This window comes from Apus apus, chromosome 5 (assembly GCF_020740795.1).
Source record: "Apus apus isolate bApuApu2 chromosome 5, bApuApu2.pri.cur, whole genome shotgun sequence".
In the NCBI taxonomy this organism is placed as follows: Eukaryota; Metazoa; Chordata; class Aves; order Apodiformes; family Apodidae; genus Apus; species Apus apus.
The window spans coordinates 24,825,530-24,843,913 of NC_067286.1; the positions used below are offsets into that span (position 1 = coordinate 24,825,530).

At 38.8% G+C, this 18,384-nt stretch overlaps 1 protein-coding gene across 1 annotated transcript in view; it reads right to left on the bottom strand.

The window, feature by feature from the left end:
• CSTPP1 (centriolar satellite-associated tubulin polyglutamylase complex regulator 1) overlaps nucleotides 1-18,384 on the bottom strand; it is an 84,348-nt gene that overhangs the window by 53,691 nt on the left and 12,273 nt on the right. Inside the window, exon 3 of the mRNA XM_051621073.1 lies at nucleotides 3,274-3,404. Within this exon, the coding sequence (XP_051477033.1) occupies nucleotides 3,274-3,404 (131 nt within the window). The remainder of the gene's footprint in view (nucleotides 1-3,273; nucleotides 3,405-18,384) is intronic.

An 18,384-nucleotide genomic window follows, 5' to 3' on the forward strand; every position in this document is an offset into this window, starting at 1 on the left:
TTCTTACAGGCGCCACTCCTGCAGTCCTCCTGCTACCAAAACCATGCCTCACAAACCTAATACACACCTGTACATAATACAATGTTAAAATTGCCAAAATTGTATCATCATAAAAACAGATGCTGTAGCAAAAAATTATCTGTAGACAGGGTTATAATTCTATGCAAGCTTGTATATCTATTTTTATTTGATATGTATATATGGTCTTGTGTTCTAGTGCACTAATCATAAAGAAACAACTTAAAACTAATTTCTGGTATTATCCAGTTAGAAAATGTACCACCAGCCATACTTCTAAAGAAAGCTCCAAGTCTTATTTGCTTTGTGTCTCACTTACTCCAACTTTTTCTAATGGTAAGAGAATCATTCTGTAGTTTAGAACACCAGTAAATTAATTTCTGGTTGCTGCTATTTGTTGTATAACATGATTCCTTCCTGCATTCATCTAAAAGCAATGTATTTTGAGGAAAGAAATCCATGTCTAGTCTATGCCCAGGTGTGATAACACCATATTTCACCCATGACATTGCACAGGTTCAGTGTATGTGAGTTTAATTTTTCAGAGCTAATGACTGTTCAGAGTTCCACTATGCACCAGTATGGCAGAAAAAATCCCTTAGCAAACAAAACTGAAATGGATAAAAATCAACATTCTAGTCTATAATTATTGCCAGAGAATCAATAAACTGAACTGAGTGGATGACAGTATTGACAGCAAGCACTCTAAAGTGATGCATCTCTGTTTGTTTCTAGTGAATGTAAGAAAATGTGTATAAACATACAGGTAAACATGCCATCTTTGTTCAGAATAAAAAGTGTAGCCACTGGACTTTAAAGTCAGAAAAATATATGTTGAACTCTTTAAAGGTCACAACAAGAGCACAGTAACATCCATCTGAGCTTTTGTTCCTATGCTCCTCCTTCCCCTTCAAAGTACCTCAGTGACTACATTTTCTACTGCAACCTTTCCAGAGTCACATAAAACTGTTAAAAGCAAAAGAGAAAGAAGAGAGGGCGTAATTAAACTTCTCAGTTCTTTCCAACAAATCCATGTACACATCATCTGGCTGAGTTAGATGCTAGATGGATGAAGCCTGACGAAGACTAGCATTGAAAGTACAGCAAGGGCTGCTATCCCTCAGAGAGCTTCCTCTCAATTTGTCAACAAGGTACACTATTGACAGCAGCAGTACTGGTGGATGGCTTTTTCACTATCATCTCTAACTCTCCTACAGAAATACGTTCTAGCAGTCCACATTTTCTGTTTCCTGACTATGACCTGACCTCAAATTGAGTATGTCCTCACTGCATACTGGTTAGATTAGTACCATACAATTTACCTGAAATCTTACAAATACTATCCCTGAACTAATATAAATTATTTAGAACATAACAAAGTACCTGTCACTGGGCAGAAGGTGTTACAGACAGCATAGTCAGTCACTTCAGTAGCTAATTACAGATTTTGTCATATTTAACTACAACTGCCTATTTTCCAAGGATTTGAAATGGCATGTGTCAAAAAAGTCAAGTCATTATTCATTGCCTTGCAAGCTCTGTTCATCATCAGCAGAAGTGTTGCACAGCTCAGCCAGAAGGTGAAATTTTATCTATATTTAAGGGAATGTTTCTAGTTTTTCCTGCAACAAGAAGTGAGGCTGAATAGCCTGAAACAAGTGAGGCTTTCAATAAAAAGAAAAACAAAACACACCACCGAGATTCATATTTGTACAGAAACTTTCAGTGTATCTGCTTAAAATACGAAATTAAAAACTAAAACAAGACATAATTTTACTTGCATGTAGCTACATGAGTTTATTTTGAACTCTGGCCAGGTTCGTAATACCTAATGTACCAAGTTCAGTATAAGAATAGCTACACAAGATAGTACAGTGCTGAATAGTTATTTTGGCATTAGAGCTTTTTGCTTGTGGGAAGGGTTGAGGAAGAGGTCACACAGTTGTCACTGGCTCCGCTTCAGGATCCTGCAACATCATTTAGGAGCTGTGCCAGAACTAGCTCAGGCACAGCTCAGGTGGCAGCGCTCACCACCCTACACAGCCCGACACCTCAGTGTACTCTACTTCCTGCAGGGCTCCTAGTAAAAATCCCCAAGTATTGCAACTGCCTAACAGTCTGAGCACCTACTTCCCTTATGCTCCATAACCTATGTTCTAACCATCTCCATGTATGCTACACTGCTCTTATCCACCAACCCCCAGCACATATTTTTTTCTATCCGTTCCCAAATGCAGGCCCACAAATTTGATTTATTGTTGCCTGACAGGGTCCTACACATGGGTTGGGACAATCCCAAGCACAATTACAGGCTGGGCAGAAAATAGATTGAGAGCAGTCCTGACGAAAAGGACTTCGGGGTGTTGGTTGATGAAAAGCTCAACATGAGCTGCTAATGTGTGCTTGCAGTCCAGAAAGCCAAATGTGTCCTGGGCTGCACTGAAAGAAGCACAACTGGGAGGTCGAAGGAGGTGATTCTCCCCATCTACTCCGCTCTCGCGAGACCCCATGTCAAGTGTCCACTTCTGGAGCCCCCAACACAGGAAGGACTTGGAGCTGTAGGAGCACAATCAAAGGAGGGCCACAAAGATGATCAGGGGTATGGAGCACCTCTCCTATGAAGACAGGCTGAGAGAATCGTGGTTGCTCAGCCTAGAGAAGAGAAGAGAAGGCCCCAGGGAGAGCTCACAGCAGCCCAGCCTTCCAGTACCTGAAGGGAAGCTGGGGAGGGACTTTTTACAAGGGGTCATAGGACCACCTAGTGATAGGACAAGGGGTAATTGCTTTAAACTAGAAGAGGGGAAATTTAGGTTAGACATTAGGAAGAAATTCTTTAGCATGAGGATGGTGAGATACTGAAACAGGTTGTTGAGGCAAGTTGTGGATGTCCCTTGCCTGGAAGTGTTCAAGGGCAGATTCGATAGGGCTTTGAGCAATGTGGTGTAGCGGGAGGTGTCCCTGCCCGTGCAGGGGGATTGGAACTAGATGATCTTTAAGGTCCCTTCCAACTCAAAGCATTCTATGGTTTTATGACATGCTCTTCTGTAATGGAAGAAGCACTGGCAACAAGGTGCTCCTACACTACTTTATGCTGTGAGCATTTTTTAACTTTTCCACAGGCAACTGTGTCTCCCTCTTAACAATGTTAGAGTATTAGAAATCAGTGTCAAGTGTCACTATTGTACTGCATTAACAGCCTAGTTAACTATTTTAATTTTGAAGTAACAGGACAACAGCAGATGCTGGAATACTTGCCTCCGTTTTTCCCTACTGTGCGGAAGCACCTCCAGAAGGTCCGAAGAAAAGATGCCCTGTTATGAGGGGTGGCTTGAACAAAGCTGAACTCACGGAACAAGATGTGTGTTCCTTGCCGCACGCTGTTAAAGCTGTGGAGATAAAGACAAAACAAGAGAATGTTAGAAAGCTGAACTGATGTGAATGTTCTGGGGCCAGCTGGAACAGTAGCAAGAAAACTACTGGAAGTTACATTTTGTGGAAACAAACCTCCAAAGCTTATACCCATCTGTTCTCTAGAGAGAAGACTATTTGCAAAAACCACACATTGGAACTTAATTATAGGAATTTAAAGTTTGTGAAAGTAAAATTCATTCTAAAGAATCCCAGCAAGGGGTGTCCAAGAGCCACTTAACTGAAACCAATCCACTGGAAAATGGCTCGCCAAGAGTAACTGTTGTTTATCTGACCAGAAGATGCCTTTTCTTTTAATGCCATTTGAACTTCACTGCTACCCTCATCACAGTTTTCTGTGAAGTCACAAAAACCCCCAAAAACTCTTTAATAGAAGACTCAAAGTTTCATTTCTAGATTACTGAAAGTTGAATGTATTGGATGTACAAAATCTGCTTCAGTTGTCATGAAAAGCAGATTGACACTTCACTAAACAACACTTGGCACAAGTTTACTTTGAAAAGAGTAGTTGGTCATTATGACGGATAGTAAATTTGATATGCACATATTTGCATTTTAGTATACATTTCTCATATTTGAGTTGTAAGCACTTTGGGCTAACATATTGTAGCAAACACTTGTCAAAAAGGTTTCTCTGAAGTCTAAGAAGCTCTCCTTTGGGCATGGTAAAGCTCAACATGCAAGAACAATAGAAATGCAAATACAAACTTTATAGACCAAAAGCTATAATGACAGGTTTGTCTCAAAGACAGATTTTGTCTATTTCACTCTGCATCATACAAGTGGGACAAAGCTTTCAGATGCTCCAGAGAGATCATTAAAAACCATTCACTTGGGATGACAGCTTAACTAGCCTGCACAGGAGACAATTAATGAAAAGATACAAGCTTACTTTCATCACAGCAGAACCTCTCCGTAGGTAGCATCTCCATAACAGACAAAATCCAGTAGCCAGTGTGAACACTTTCAGTTTGCAATTTTAAATCCCTCTTTAAATATAAATAATTTAAATAACTTTACCTTCATAGAAAAGGGTCTCACATTTGAAAGATAATTATACCAGACAAAATGAAAAAGTAATGTAAAAAAGAAAATGTAATAACTGCGGGTGTATGTAGTTAAGAAGACAATTCAATTTTTTCTTAAAATAATCACAATTTCTGTTTTTTAATGTCCTGGTTTTCAAAGCCATGCAAGTAAATAGAATTTTTTGTCATGTGTTGACTGCTAGGTGCAGAACACTGTTTCTAGCCCTCCTATCCAGAATGAAATGCAAGTCAAATAAGATAATCATAAGGTGATTGTACTTAAGAAATGCTTGTGACTCTTGAATCCAGGAATTCAGAATACTCTTTCTGTAAACGTCATGGACAAATATGTTATTTTGTATTTATGAAACCACTGTACCAGTGCTGTACAAACCAAAGAAAAGCACAGCCATTGTCCCTAGAGATTAAAGTAAATAAATAAATCATGTGCCTGATCAAAATATACCCAAATTACAGGAAAGGGCTCCCATGACTATCATTGTAAGTAAAGAGTATTCATTACTAAGTGCTGTAGCTCACTGCCTTAAAAGTGAATGAGTTCAGAGCAAGGGAAAGCAACTTGCATGAAGCCCCACAAGATGCCTGTGACAAAGCTGGAAATGGGATTTCAGATCTTCTCATCCCAAACCACAGTGTGTAAGAGCTTTTTATTTCCTGTTTGCAATATTTTGCTGATTATTTGTCAGGCTGATGGAGAAAAGAAGGATATGAAGGGAAAAAGAAACTTGGTGTAATAGGAGAAAGCAGCTTTCAGAAATATGACACATAAGGGAAAAGAAAGTGAAGACCCAATGATCCAACTAAATGCACCAAATTATGTTGCTCAGAATAACTACAGCCCATGCCACATCTGGAAGCATATCCTGGCACAACTATAATGGAAAGGTTCAGACATGAAGCTAATATACTATTAATTCACAGCAGACAGCCCTGCTATATTACTCCTTAGTTCCAATAAGCAAAAACTCAAGTTGCCTCCATTTTCATCATGAGATGGCTCTAAACCTAGCAGGCAGAAGGGTATGATATCATTTATTGTTGCTTACTCAGGTAAAAGAGTGGGTGGATATGTTGGAACACCAGCACACCTGGATGTCCTGGCAGCCAAGTGCCGCCAGCTAGTTGAGGTACAATACTTCATTCATTTCTCATTTAGTGCAATAAGATTTTGTTTAACTATACAATGGAAGGATTTTGCCCAAAAGCTTAAATCTGCAAGCATGGGAGTCAGAATTTTATTCCAGTTAAGATGCTGCATTTCAGAGACCCTACAATAAATTCCTTTTTAGAAGTTGTAAAAGCTCAGCTCAAAGGAGCCAGCCCATGACAGAGCCACCCAGCAAGCAGCCCAGTGACAAATCAACAGAGCTATTCTTGGGTAGGGTCAAGATCTCTACCAGAGACAGGAATGCTATGAACCAACTATATATTTTGAAATTCCTTTATCATGGGTAGATGGGCAGTACAAAAATAACTTGGCCACCTTTTCCTTAACAATTGCCCAGAGATGAAGTTACCATTAATGTGGCAAGTAGTAACGGCTTAAGGGTAAAACTTTCTGGATGAAAAAGAAATTGTAACGACCCAAAGCTGTTTGCAAATATTCCAACAGCTTGTGGGGAGCATGACCAACACCCTACCTATGATTTTTACACACATGTGAAAAGATGCCTTTTCCAGGTTCTTTTGAACATAAAAATAAAACAAACTGCAGACTGAGCCCAAACTTAGCTCAAATGTTCTCAGCAAGCTTAGCAGCTGCTGAGATTCTTCCCTTAGGATTGCTCAGTCTTCCCTCTATCTGCCTTTCTCTCTCTGAACAACTCATAGCCTTAGCAAAGTCAGGTGGCCAGAGCTTATCAGCACATTTGCAGGAGACTTACAAACAAACTAGCCTATCTCAACAAGGTGAGATAGTTTGACAGGCTTATGAAGAAAATAAGAATGGGAACAGAAAAAGAAACTTGATGTAATAGGAGAAGGCAGCTTTCAGAAAGTTAACACACATAAGGGATATGTTTAGGAAAAGAAATAAGATTAAGCTCCTCAGTCATTTAAAAGTGGGTTTGTGAACCTAGAAGCAGGCAAAATAATTTTTCACTTCTCTGATCAACTGCTCCTTTTACCCTTTTAGGCATTTAGTGCAACCATCTGCAAGAGATTTCTTCAAGAAGAAAGCTTTCAGAAATTCTACAAGTCTCAGGGCCTCTTATTGCAAACTGAACAACTACTCTGGACTTCTGCATTACCAGGAAATAGAGTGGGCAAATTAGAACATTAACAAAAGTTACTTATGATGTCATTTTATTTGTCTTTCTGAAATTGAGACTAGAAATTGAACTGAATGTTCATTAGTTAACACCAGTTCACTCCTAACACTCATATTTTACACAAGAACTGTTATGCAACGGGATACTCCACTAACACAACAGCTTCTCCCATTCACTTGTGAGAATATTGTGAAAAAGATAGAGAAACAAACCAAGGTTCTTGCTCCATGGGAAGATCTAAAGAAACTTTTGCAGTAGGGACTTCAAGATGCTTACTTTTTCACTCGTTTCCTTTACATGCCTCAGAGCAGTCAAACCACACAACAGTCTCTTCCAATGTCACTGGTGAGAAAGGTGCATCCCATGCTGTGGGATGGCATGTGCACAGGAGAGAAGGAGAAAAAGTTCTGGGAGGAGATTCTGATACAACAGCCCCAGCTCTCAGAAATGGCTGTGCTGGGAACTCTAGCACTCAGGTGCTTCTTCTCTGAAGAGAGCTGCTTTCAGTGAGGCCTTGTCTTTTGTGTAATTACATTTTGGCAACTTGCCAGAGTTCAGAAACTTTCAAGCACTCTTTTCAAACGTTTGGACTTCTAAATAGATTGTAAAAGTCCCAGGATGCTATGGTAACATCCCAATTGAAACCCACTGCAGTAGTTTGCCTCTGCCTGCTGAACTCGGGCAAAGACAAACATGCACAATGCAGAGACAGCCCCAAGTCCCCAAGGAGGACAGAAGAGCTTGCCAGGACCCTGCTGTCCCCCGAGCAGGTGCCACCTTTGGTTGCCATGCAAAGAGCCAAATGAGTTCACAGAACTCCTACTCTACTAAATGGAAAACAAGGAACAAGGACTGTTATTCCTTAACTTAGAGCATTACTGCTTGCATTTTCCATCAAGAGCATGACGAAGGAGGAAAAACTCATTTTGAAGGCTTATGCTGCTTCTCTGGCACGAACCATTTCCCTCCATACACACTACTTTTCTTCCCAGATACACAAGTGTCTAAGATATTAAAAAATAAGAGTGTCTTCAGTGAAAACAAAGTAGTCTCAAACGCAAAGTTGCCAGTGGATGCTACCTCCAGACTGGCTGAAACATCATCTGTAGAGAGAAACAGAGCAGAGGACCTGATGTCAACATTTTGAGTATCTTGGAGTTTGCTTTTTCTTGAAACACACCCTGGATTAGCTCTAGTCAGATCTCATGTGGTGAATGCTCATTTGCAGTTGGAACACATCTTCCAGTTTAGTTTAATCTGAAAGAAACCCAGGTCATGAGCTCCAAGCCTGCTTCGTGATGTGAACCATAGCACAATAAGCAGGGGTAATCAGGAGTATTAGGATTAAGGACTGTGGTACAATGAGTAACAAAGAAGTAGCTCTATCAATAGAAAATACTGAAATTCAAAAGATTTTAAAACCCAGGCAATTTCTGTTGTTAAATAAGTCATCCACACACAAAGTATCCCCAAGCAACTAATCACACTTACTCCAAGGCTATGCTCTGAAATAAGAAAACGAGGTTACCTTGCCTGTAACAGCCCTGAGAGGGAGCACTTACTTAACACTGTAGGTGCCATTGGGAAAAAAACAACAACCCAGTTTTACTGCTGTGATGAATAAATCACTGCCACATGAACGTAGTTTAATTTAAGATCATTCTGTTCTTCACCTATTGGTTTAAGTGTACTACACTACTTGCAATATTCAGACCAATCACTGGACTGTTTCTTTAGCTCTCCCTCTTAGAAGGTAGCATAGGAGCATTAGCATTCCTCAATTCAAAGCTGTTGTATCAAGTGCTTTTTAGAATTCCACAGATAGTAACACTGAGGACAATGAAGTCAGCTTCAAGGAAATTACAATCTTCCTCTAATGAAATTAGCAGTGCTTTTTAAGGCGCTTCCTCTGAAATGTGTTAGCAGTGTTAAGACGAAACAGATGCTGAAAGTTATTCCCAATGACTGGTTTTAAGGAAAAATCCTTTCTTAACAACCAGACAGATAGGAAATCATTAACACTCTACACATGTTGGTAATACTGGGTGATTTAACACCGCAAACACAGAGGCTGGATTTTCTTGATATCTTTCTGTCTCACCCACTTGCATTTATTTTGGATGAAGAGTGTTCAAAAAGGGAAAGAAGTGACACAAATTTTAATTATTTGTTTTCAGGCTTCTTAGTATAGGCTCAGAAGTCTCTGAATTCATGGCAGAGTTAATATAGTTGATACAGATATTATCCCAAGTACTGTTTGAAAGGCAGTGAACCACAGCACCTGTGACACAGCTCAGAGCAGTGAACAAGCTTTCCTATGTTGCTTTGCAGCAAATCAAACCCTCCAAGACCAGTCTACAGATTCTGGAGAAGGAAAGGATTTAAGAAGCTGCTGTACTTGATCCAGAATCCTTTTATGATTTTAGAGCCCTCCTCCCTTGATTTTTTTCCTATGCTAGGTCAGTAATTTAACACCTTGAAGCTTTCAAACCAAAAGCTAAAATAACCTTACTGTGTTGAATTATTAGTTTGGCACTTGAAAAAAAAAATAATTAAAAAAGCAAACAAGGAGAGGGGAAGAATCTCTAAAAACAGAGGTCTTTTGATCAGAGCAGCATCCTGCAGCTTGCTGTAACTCAAGCTGGCCATTCTTATATCATAGGAATTAAGGACTCCCCCTGCCAGGCAGGGCCCCATTAAAACACAATAGCTGTTTGAAAAGGGTAAGCAAGCTGATATGGATATAATAGGCCACATATTGGGGCCCTTTTCTACTCTGAAATAAAGCTGCTTCTTAGAATTATGAGCTGGGAAACCTAGTATTCAGGAAGATGGAAAAGGACATACAATGGAAGAAGGAAAATAGCCCTGCAGAAGGCCTCCAAGGTGCTTAACAGAAAAGCAAAGCTTTCACAGACAAGCATGAACCACCCAGGATGAGCTCTTTCAGTCTGATCAGGTGCTATCTCAGACCACATGGTGTTTCAATGAGCCTGGAAAGGTCTTGCTGGTATAAAGAGAGACTTAAATTTTACAGTAGAAAACACAGTGAGCGGTGCAGCATGGAGACAGCTGCATGAATGCATTCTAACTGATTTTACGGAGTGCATGGCAAGTTGCTCTCCAGCAACTCCCTCAAAAACTATAGCTCTTTTCCCTCAAACTTAAAAAAGTAAATAAATAATAAAATAAAAAAAAAATCCCAGAATTATAATTACACAAAGAAAGCCACTAACTCTCCAACTAGTGGATTTAGTATGTGTTCAAACCCACCCGATGAGGTATTTTGGGCCAAGAAGAGAATTCCTTATTGAATGGCTTTATACCTTTCTATATGCTGAGGGTATAGGAGGGTCAAGTCCTCAATAAGCTTTAGCATACAGCCATGATCTCTATTCTTTGCCTTCTTGTATTACCTAACAGATGCATTTTTGCCCTCCCTGCCATACTGTGGAATTCATTCACTAGCTACAAAATGCCACAGAAACCATGCAGTGAACCTGTGGCAAGGGTGAGATGTCTCAAAGAACAGAAACACTATTTAAAATACAAGCAACACAAGGTAGCGTTCGCATTTCCTCTAGAATTACAACTCTGGAAGCAGCTATGGAATTGACATCAGCTGGAGATGGATTTTGATATCAAAACATCAATGTCCACTGAAGAAGGAGTATGAATTTAAAATCTATTTAATAACCACATCCATCTTGTACTGCTGAGATCAAAGCGTAAAACCCAGTGAAGGCAAATTGGCTTCTCAGAAAGTTGGGGCTGAAGTATAAGCACAAGAAAGGGCCTGCTTGCTCCATTCTGCATGTAGTCTCCTGTATCTCTTATAGTAAGACAGCTCCATGTTTTTTTAAATTAGACTTTTGTTTTAAAAGGTAGCAGCTCAATCACATGACAACTATGATGATTCAGGAACTACTGAAATACAACTTAATGACTCTTCCAAAGAGATTCAACATTAGTGTCATGCATGCAGCTCCCCTATTGGCTCTCTTCAGTCTTGGTTAGGCTGGAGAATTTCAGAAGAAGAAAAGAAAAATTACAACTAATACTCCCTCACCTATTCAGTTGCCTTGGCAAGAGCTAGAGCACAAAGACTGAGTAGCTTCCATTATTTCCATCATGGCAACAAATGAACCTTGCCAAAATTCCTTAATATAGAAGCAGCTTCATCATTTGACATTAACGCTAACTCTGCATTTAGACACTACTTAGCTAAACCACTTTGTGCTCACTAAAACTGCTTGCCTACAGTGTTGATCAGCTACAGTTTGTCTAATTTATTTGAAGATATGTAAAAGGATTAATATTGCAGGACATGAAGTTACTGCAATACTCTAATGCTAATGTATTCTGGAATCTGTATGATTTCAACACTCCCCAGCAGAGAAAGTCTCAGGTTCTCTGGAGACATCTAGATTTTCTAGAAACTCTATTTTTTTTTCTTTAAGAAAAGGAAGATAACTCAAGTTTTTAAAATGCCATTTTCAGGCAAGCTATGAGGCTTTCAGTGGTTTAATATTCACGAGGATGCAAAGACAGTTAAGGGATTTTATCCTGTAAAGGATAAGGAATCCTATTATGGGATCTTATCCCATCCTCTTGCTGCAGGCATTTGCTGATTTTTACAGCCTGGCATAACCAATTTAGAAGAAATTTTACGTTTGTTGGCCTTGTCCACATTGAGACACACATATTCTTAGCAAGGCAATTAGAAATGCTCCTCAAGATTTTCTGTGACACTACAATATTTTACAGTCTAAGAATAAATACAAAGCTCCTTCCAACACCACAAACTAAATAAAACCCACCTCAACCTCAATTCTGATCCATCCTTTCTTAAAGAACATTCTGGGAAAAATAAAGTGTTCCTCAAACTTACACTACTTTATTCCAATTTAATACAAAGTCTTACAAGCTTAGACAGATGGAAGCCAAGAACTCCTCTGAAACTGATCTCCTATATGCATATAGTAGCTTAGGCTCATGCCAAAATGCTTTATTAAAACCAGAACTAAACCATATGAGTTACTAATACAAAGGAAGGCATAGTTACTGATGACACTATCATATATTCAACAGTGGTTCTCTTACAGCTTGAGACACCAAAAACTTTGTTGGAGAAAACAGTATGTTAAAAAAAAAAAAATCCTAACAGAAAAGGATAAAACTATGTCTTGCTATTCTTAAAAATACAATAAAAACATATAAAAGGGGAAAAAAATTACCAATGCATACCAAACTTCCTATGTTGTTATATTTTTCCAAAGCCACTACTCTCCAGTGTTTTTCTACTGAATTCCAGGTGCTATTTTCACACTACTAAACAGTTTTCTTCAAAACATTTACTGAAGCTGCAGGAAATTCAATCCTTACAGCATGTGACTGAGCATGAAAAGTGATTATTGCTTTATACATACATTACAGATTGTATGCAAAAGACTTCAAATAGTCCCACTACATCTGTTGTGGATATGTCCCTATTTATTTTTTTTTTTTCTATATATATTCCAACACAGTGACTCAGCAAGCACAGCTGAGCTGTTTTCCAGAATGATGGAGAAAGATGCTTTTCAAACAGTGATTTCAGCATTTAATATCTATTTTGCATCATAGCATCTTCTGCTACAGACCTTTCCTCAGTGGAAAACAGACAATAGAAGATTGCCACAGTTCACCAATTCTGACTTGAGGGCCCTTTCACTTCTGCAAGAATACAAACTAAAACAAGAGATTTGTGATCAGAAATGCAAGAACAGGGATACAAAAAAAAAAAGCAAGCTTCTTTAAGTTTTCTGCCTCCCTCTATTTCTTTGCAAGGGTTTGGATTCATCTGAGTATCCACTCATTCTTGAGTATGTAGGAAGAAAACACTACAAATTTATACACACACATATATAATATATTGGCAATGGGTACTAACTATAGTGGTATTCAATGTGTTATTCCCATCAATTATGTATTTTTTCCAGATGTTTACTCAACAGTAATCATTCCAATCAGCCTACTTGTCAGGCTAGGACTTGTTGCAATGCTTGTTACAAGGAAACAACTCTGGGAAAATCAGGAAGACATAGATCTTCTCTGTCAGATGAAGATACCAGCCCTGCCTCTGATATCAAACGATTCTATAATAAAAACATCACACTTCAGGTGATAGATCTGCAGGTTCTGGACAAAATTAACATAATTTTAATCACAAATAAATCAAATTATCCACATCTCCAAAATATCCATAGCCTTATACAAAACACATACCCCATGCACAGTATACAGGAGGAAACTAAAATCCCATTTGTAATATGAATTGCAGTAACTTAGATTACAAGGAAGAGACCTTTCCATTCTGACAACTCTTCTCTGTAGAGGTAAGGCTGAAAGGCAACAAATGGGCTTCAAAAGAAAGGCTTTCTGTCCATTAGTAACACTTTAAGTGGAGAAATAGACAACTTTTATAGGTTCCCCAGAAAGATAAATAATAAATAAATTCAGTCCTGCAAATTCATCTGCTCTGTGAAGAAAGACTTCGAAAATGTTTCTCTCACAGCAACTTATTCCCATTAGCTGTAAAATCTACTCCTCAGAGCTTCCAGCACGAGTGCCGTGCCTCAGTGCATATATTGTCTTTACACTGCTAACTGAAGAGCAAAGGAGAGGCAGACAGCACCCATACACAGTGCCCTAGGGATTAAGGAATCCCAAGTAGGAGCCTGTCAGGAACCATCAAGCACATTATCCCAGCTGAGATTTTCAGGCCAAAGGGCTGCTTCCCAGCTAAGGTCACTGAGAGCAGCAGCTTCACACCGATCATGTGGCTCAGTGCAGTCTGACATTGAGTCTGACAACGTTGTCTTTTTCTCTCCAGAGCAGAAGACATGTAGGAATCCTGAGAACATATGAGGAACACATGAAATATTATTTTTGCAATGGCTCATAAGATTATATCAGAGAGAATATCAACATTTTATGTAAGAACCTGAAAGTATTGTTATGTCCCAGAGCCTTAAAACACGCAGAACTAACACTAAAAAACCCCAACATCCAGTGCCCCTCCCACAGACAGTCTTACTGAGAAATTCTAATGAATGGCTGCATCTCTCAGAAAGGGAATCTGGCACAGTCTGTCAAAGCCCTAAGGACCTTCTCACTACTGTTTTGCTGTTTATACTGCAATTGTACAAAGCATGAAGACGATGTTCTACAATGCTAGATACTGTAAAGTACATCATGCAGTACAATATCACTTCTGTCTTGAAAAGCTTACACTATCCTTGCAAACAAGACAGTACAAGTTACTGTGAAAAGGGGAAAGATGCACAGCAGATGACAGCAAGATGACAATGATGATAAGACCTACATACACAGAGATGAAAAAAAAAAGATGGCTTTAAGCTAGCTCTAAGAATGTCTCATCTTCATAAGCAGATAATTCAGCTTATTTCCAGTTGCCAATTAAGGTTGACTTCAGGGAATGGATTATTTCTCCTGGGCATCCCATCTGTCCCATTCCTGGCCCTTCCCTCTTCCACTACTCTCCCCCTGCCAAGGGTACTGAGACCATTTTAAAGAGGAGGGCCTTGTTTAATCTACTGATTTATTTATGTAATATTGTATAGCAGTACAGGACTGAACAAGCCAATAGTTTTTCTGACACCAAAGTTGTATCACTGCTATTGCCAGAGAAAGCCAAGAGAGCAGTATCATATATGTCCCCGAGGAACGAGTTGAACAAATTGTTCCAGCCAATTGAGACAGCAAGAAAAAATGAGGTAGTTTAATTGCTAAAGGTTGATATTTCTCACCATAACATCTTCCTGTTCAAGGATCTCAAGCTATATAGCACTGGTAGTCCTGCCACTCTGAACAAAGCAAACGTTCCTTTGTGTACAACAGCACAGACCAGACACACAAGAGATCTAAAAGCAGTATCCAACCCTTGATCCACCCCCAAACACACATCACTGACACCTTCTGAGATAAATATTATCAAACTGTCATACAACAACCAGAAGGGGCACTTTTAAGTTAGAACCAGCAAAAACATCCTTTACTGAGAAAGCAGATCTTGGAGTCAGTTTGCAGAGCCCATTGGAAGTAGCACTACAGCTGCAAGCTTAAAGCAAGATGTCTTTCTCCATCATGCTCCAGCTGGCAGGTGAAAAGGGCAGAAACAAAAGAAAACAGTAAGTGCTTTTGGAAAAGAACATAAGACCTAGAAAATGCCATTTTCCTCTGTCTCCAGTTCACTTGTGTTTGGTTTATCAAACTACGAAAGTGAGAGGAAGAAGAGTTTCCTGTCTGAGGTAATTTACCACTGGTTAGTACTTCTGAGCTTTCCAAAGAGTCTTGAATAGAGTAATACATCTACCTACCTGCAAGCTGGAAGAGAAAGTTTCAAGCAAAGGGTTAGCCCAGAAAAAAAAAGCAGTAATTACTAGTAGGAAGTCTCTTGGTCAATTATTTTTTTTGTTGTTTCTTCCAGCTGAAGTGAAAAAACAAGCCACACAGACTCCCTTTAAGATCCCAATAAAAATAAAGTGGGCTGCTATGCACATTGCCTTTTCATGATCAAACCCATTAGCATGGAGGCCCTGTGTTTCTTCAGTTCAGGAAAGATCAAGAAAACAGGATGATAAATAATGTAGAGAAGGAACACGTCCCTTTAAATATGTTGGCACAGAAGTTAGGCTGGAAGAAGTAAAGCAGCATTAGTGTGCAATTACACAGAAGGTTTTCAAGAGATTGAACTTCATGAAGGTTCAAAAGCAGAGCAAAGATTCCTCGGGTTTGTAATGAACAAATAACAGTAGCATTTCAGCATATCTATAAAAGAAAGACTAGTCCCTAAGAGAGGCATAATTTTACTTGTTTATCTAAAAGATGTGGAATAATTGGCAGAAAGGTGATTGATCCCTATTCCTGAAAGAGTCAGGAGTCAGATGAGGGGATCCTCAGGATACTCCCAACATTGAAACCAGATGTCCACATGACTGGGACAAACTAAAAATGGAACACAGTGAGAAAAAATATATCCTTGAAGACTGAAAATACTCTGGAAGGAGAACTGTAGAGATGAAGGTCAGCCCTCTGCAATGAGCCATCCCAGTGCTAGGCTATGGATAGCAGTGGAATACACACCCAATTTCATTTCCTAGAAAGAACTAGAAACATTAATTGCCTGCAAAACACTTACTGTTTGATCCATATAGAGCTACACGGCTACATAGTTTTCAATTCTGAAATTTCATTCAGGTAAGCTAAAGCCCAACAAAACTTTCTTAATTACGCATAAAACTACTTTTTACAACTGACAAAAAGATTTGAAGTGACTCACGGTGAGGTGGGTTATTGCAATGCATGATGGAAAGGCCATGACTGCTCTTCAGTGGTGGATCCAGCAAGAGAGGCTCCATGGGTCACCACTCCATTGAAAAGTGTGCCCTCTGATAAGAGTTTCAAAAAAATGTAATACCCATTCCTGACACACTAAACTCATTATTTCTGAAAAGTTACAAAAGTAATTATTTTCTTCCATATACAGGCTTTCTAAACTCTGGGCTTAGCCTCTTAATTTTAAAAGAGGATAAATAGGGAAAGCACAATATGAAAAACTGGACACCCTAATATCAAGTCCCTTAATCTCAAGTCATTGCAGCATACTTCAAAATATGCATGTGACAATCCTCTCACTTTAAATAGCCTGGATCAAGGAAAACACTGAGAGTGTATACAAACCTGGATTCTCACAAGTTATCTTTCAGTTTCAAGATACTGAGATTAAAGATAAAAATAAAGATCAAGCTTATTTTCTTGGCCAAGTAATATAAATCCAGTGTAGCTTTCAAAGCACAGCCTGAACAGATGTTGACAGTTGCTCTGATGAACAGAAATCTATTGAGCAGTGAGGGCTCACCACTAAGCACTGGGAGCCAGAACAATATGACACTTTAATAATGGGAAACTGCATTGTGAGTCTACCTGCACCCATACTGCCAATCATTTATTCTCCACTATAAATAAATTTCAAATCTTAAGTTTCAGAGCTCCCAAAATTACTAAGCCTGTCTGTGTTCTGGTACAGGGACACAGTTTGATCTGCTAAATTCCAGATATACTTTAAAAGAAAAAAAGGGGAAAAAAATTAAAATTATTAGTTTTATATTATTCACAGAAAAAAATGAAGATGCAGCCTTTTCCTGTCTCTCAAGAAATCAGAAGCTACACAGAACACTCAGTGTGAGAAAAAAGTCATTGTGGAAATTTTCATATCACTATGAAAATAAATGGAAAAAACATGATCTCCAGCACGTAAGTCAAGCAGAGGGTGGAGCTCTATGGTGATAGTTTTTTTTGTTATAATGATCTTGAAGTACTATTTATTTTTTCAAAGGCACAAAAGGAATAAGAAGCCACAAGAAGATGGTTATCATGTCACAATGAGAAAAATGGTAGAAAAGCAACGTGAGCAGTTTCAAAAAGTGTGGAAGACCTCTTGCCCACCATTTAAGTACGTGTGATCAGAAGTTTAAAAAAGGCCCTGAGGTCTCAGCTTGAAAGCAGGTGCAAAGCAAATCCAATCTGGAGAGATGCCTGAATGATTGTTTCAGCTGGGTATTTCAGAGCTACCTTGCTTTCAACTCTGTTAAAGAAATCCTATTGGTGGGTGGAGGTCGTTGTAGTCTTGTAGCTCTTTATCTTTCTTAAGCTCTTGTTTACTGGCTACTTGTTCAGCTGACTAATCTCAGTATCACTTTCTGTGGAAACTCACCTATATGAGATGGAGCATCATGATTGCTGGTCACATCGAGTGCACAGGTTGTACCTTGGTTTGTTCCCAATACCTACTCTCAGGAATTAATTCTCCCCAACTGTCACTTAAAAGCAACAACTGCAACTTGCTCAAAACGTGGAAATACACTGTTCATTGGCTTGTATAGTAGGAGTTTCGTTCCTGATACTATGCATTTTTTTAATCTTGCCAGTCTATGAAGAGGGAAAGTATTTTGAGAGTTTAAGCTACTCAACTGCAAGCACATGTATTGCCAACTGATGTTTAAAGACAACAACAAATCTCAATCCCTTTATAAAATCCACATAGTACCAGGTATTATTAGTTTCTGAAATAAATTTTTGAGATATTTTAAAGTCAGCATTTATTCTAGTTACACTTGGCTACAGAGAAATGTTAATAGTAAGACTAAACAGCCTTGATAAACTGCTTCATTCTTCTGGTAAAATTGCCTTTATACTATTTTCATGGATTTTTCAGATGTTGTAACATGGGAGAATCCAAATGACAGTTGGAAGTACTTTGTATAGAGCAAAAGAGCTAAAGTACTACCAAGAAACCATATTTTCTTGTTATACTGTCATCTACCTAAAAGATCTGTTGTGCAAACAGATGTAACAAGATGATTCATATCTCACCTTCTCTTTCAAGATGGTCAAACCCTCATTAGTCTTGAACCACTTCTTGCCCTATCTCAAAAAAGAAAACCAAAACAAAAAAACCTTTAAGAATCTTGTCTCAGACTTGCTGCAGTATTTATCTTAGTTACTACTTGACCAGTGTGAATCCCAGTTGTTTAAAGCTGAAAATGTGCATGGGG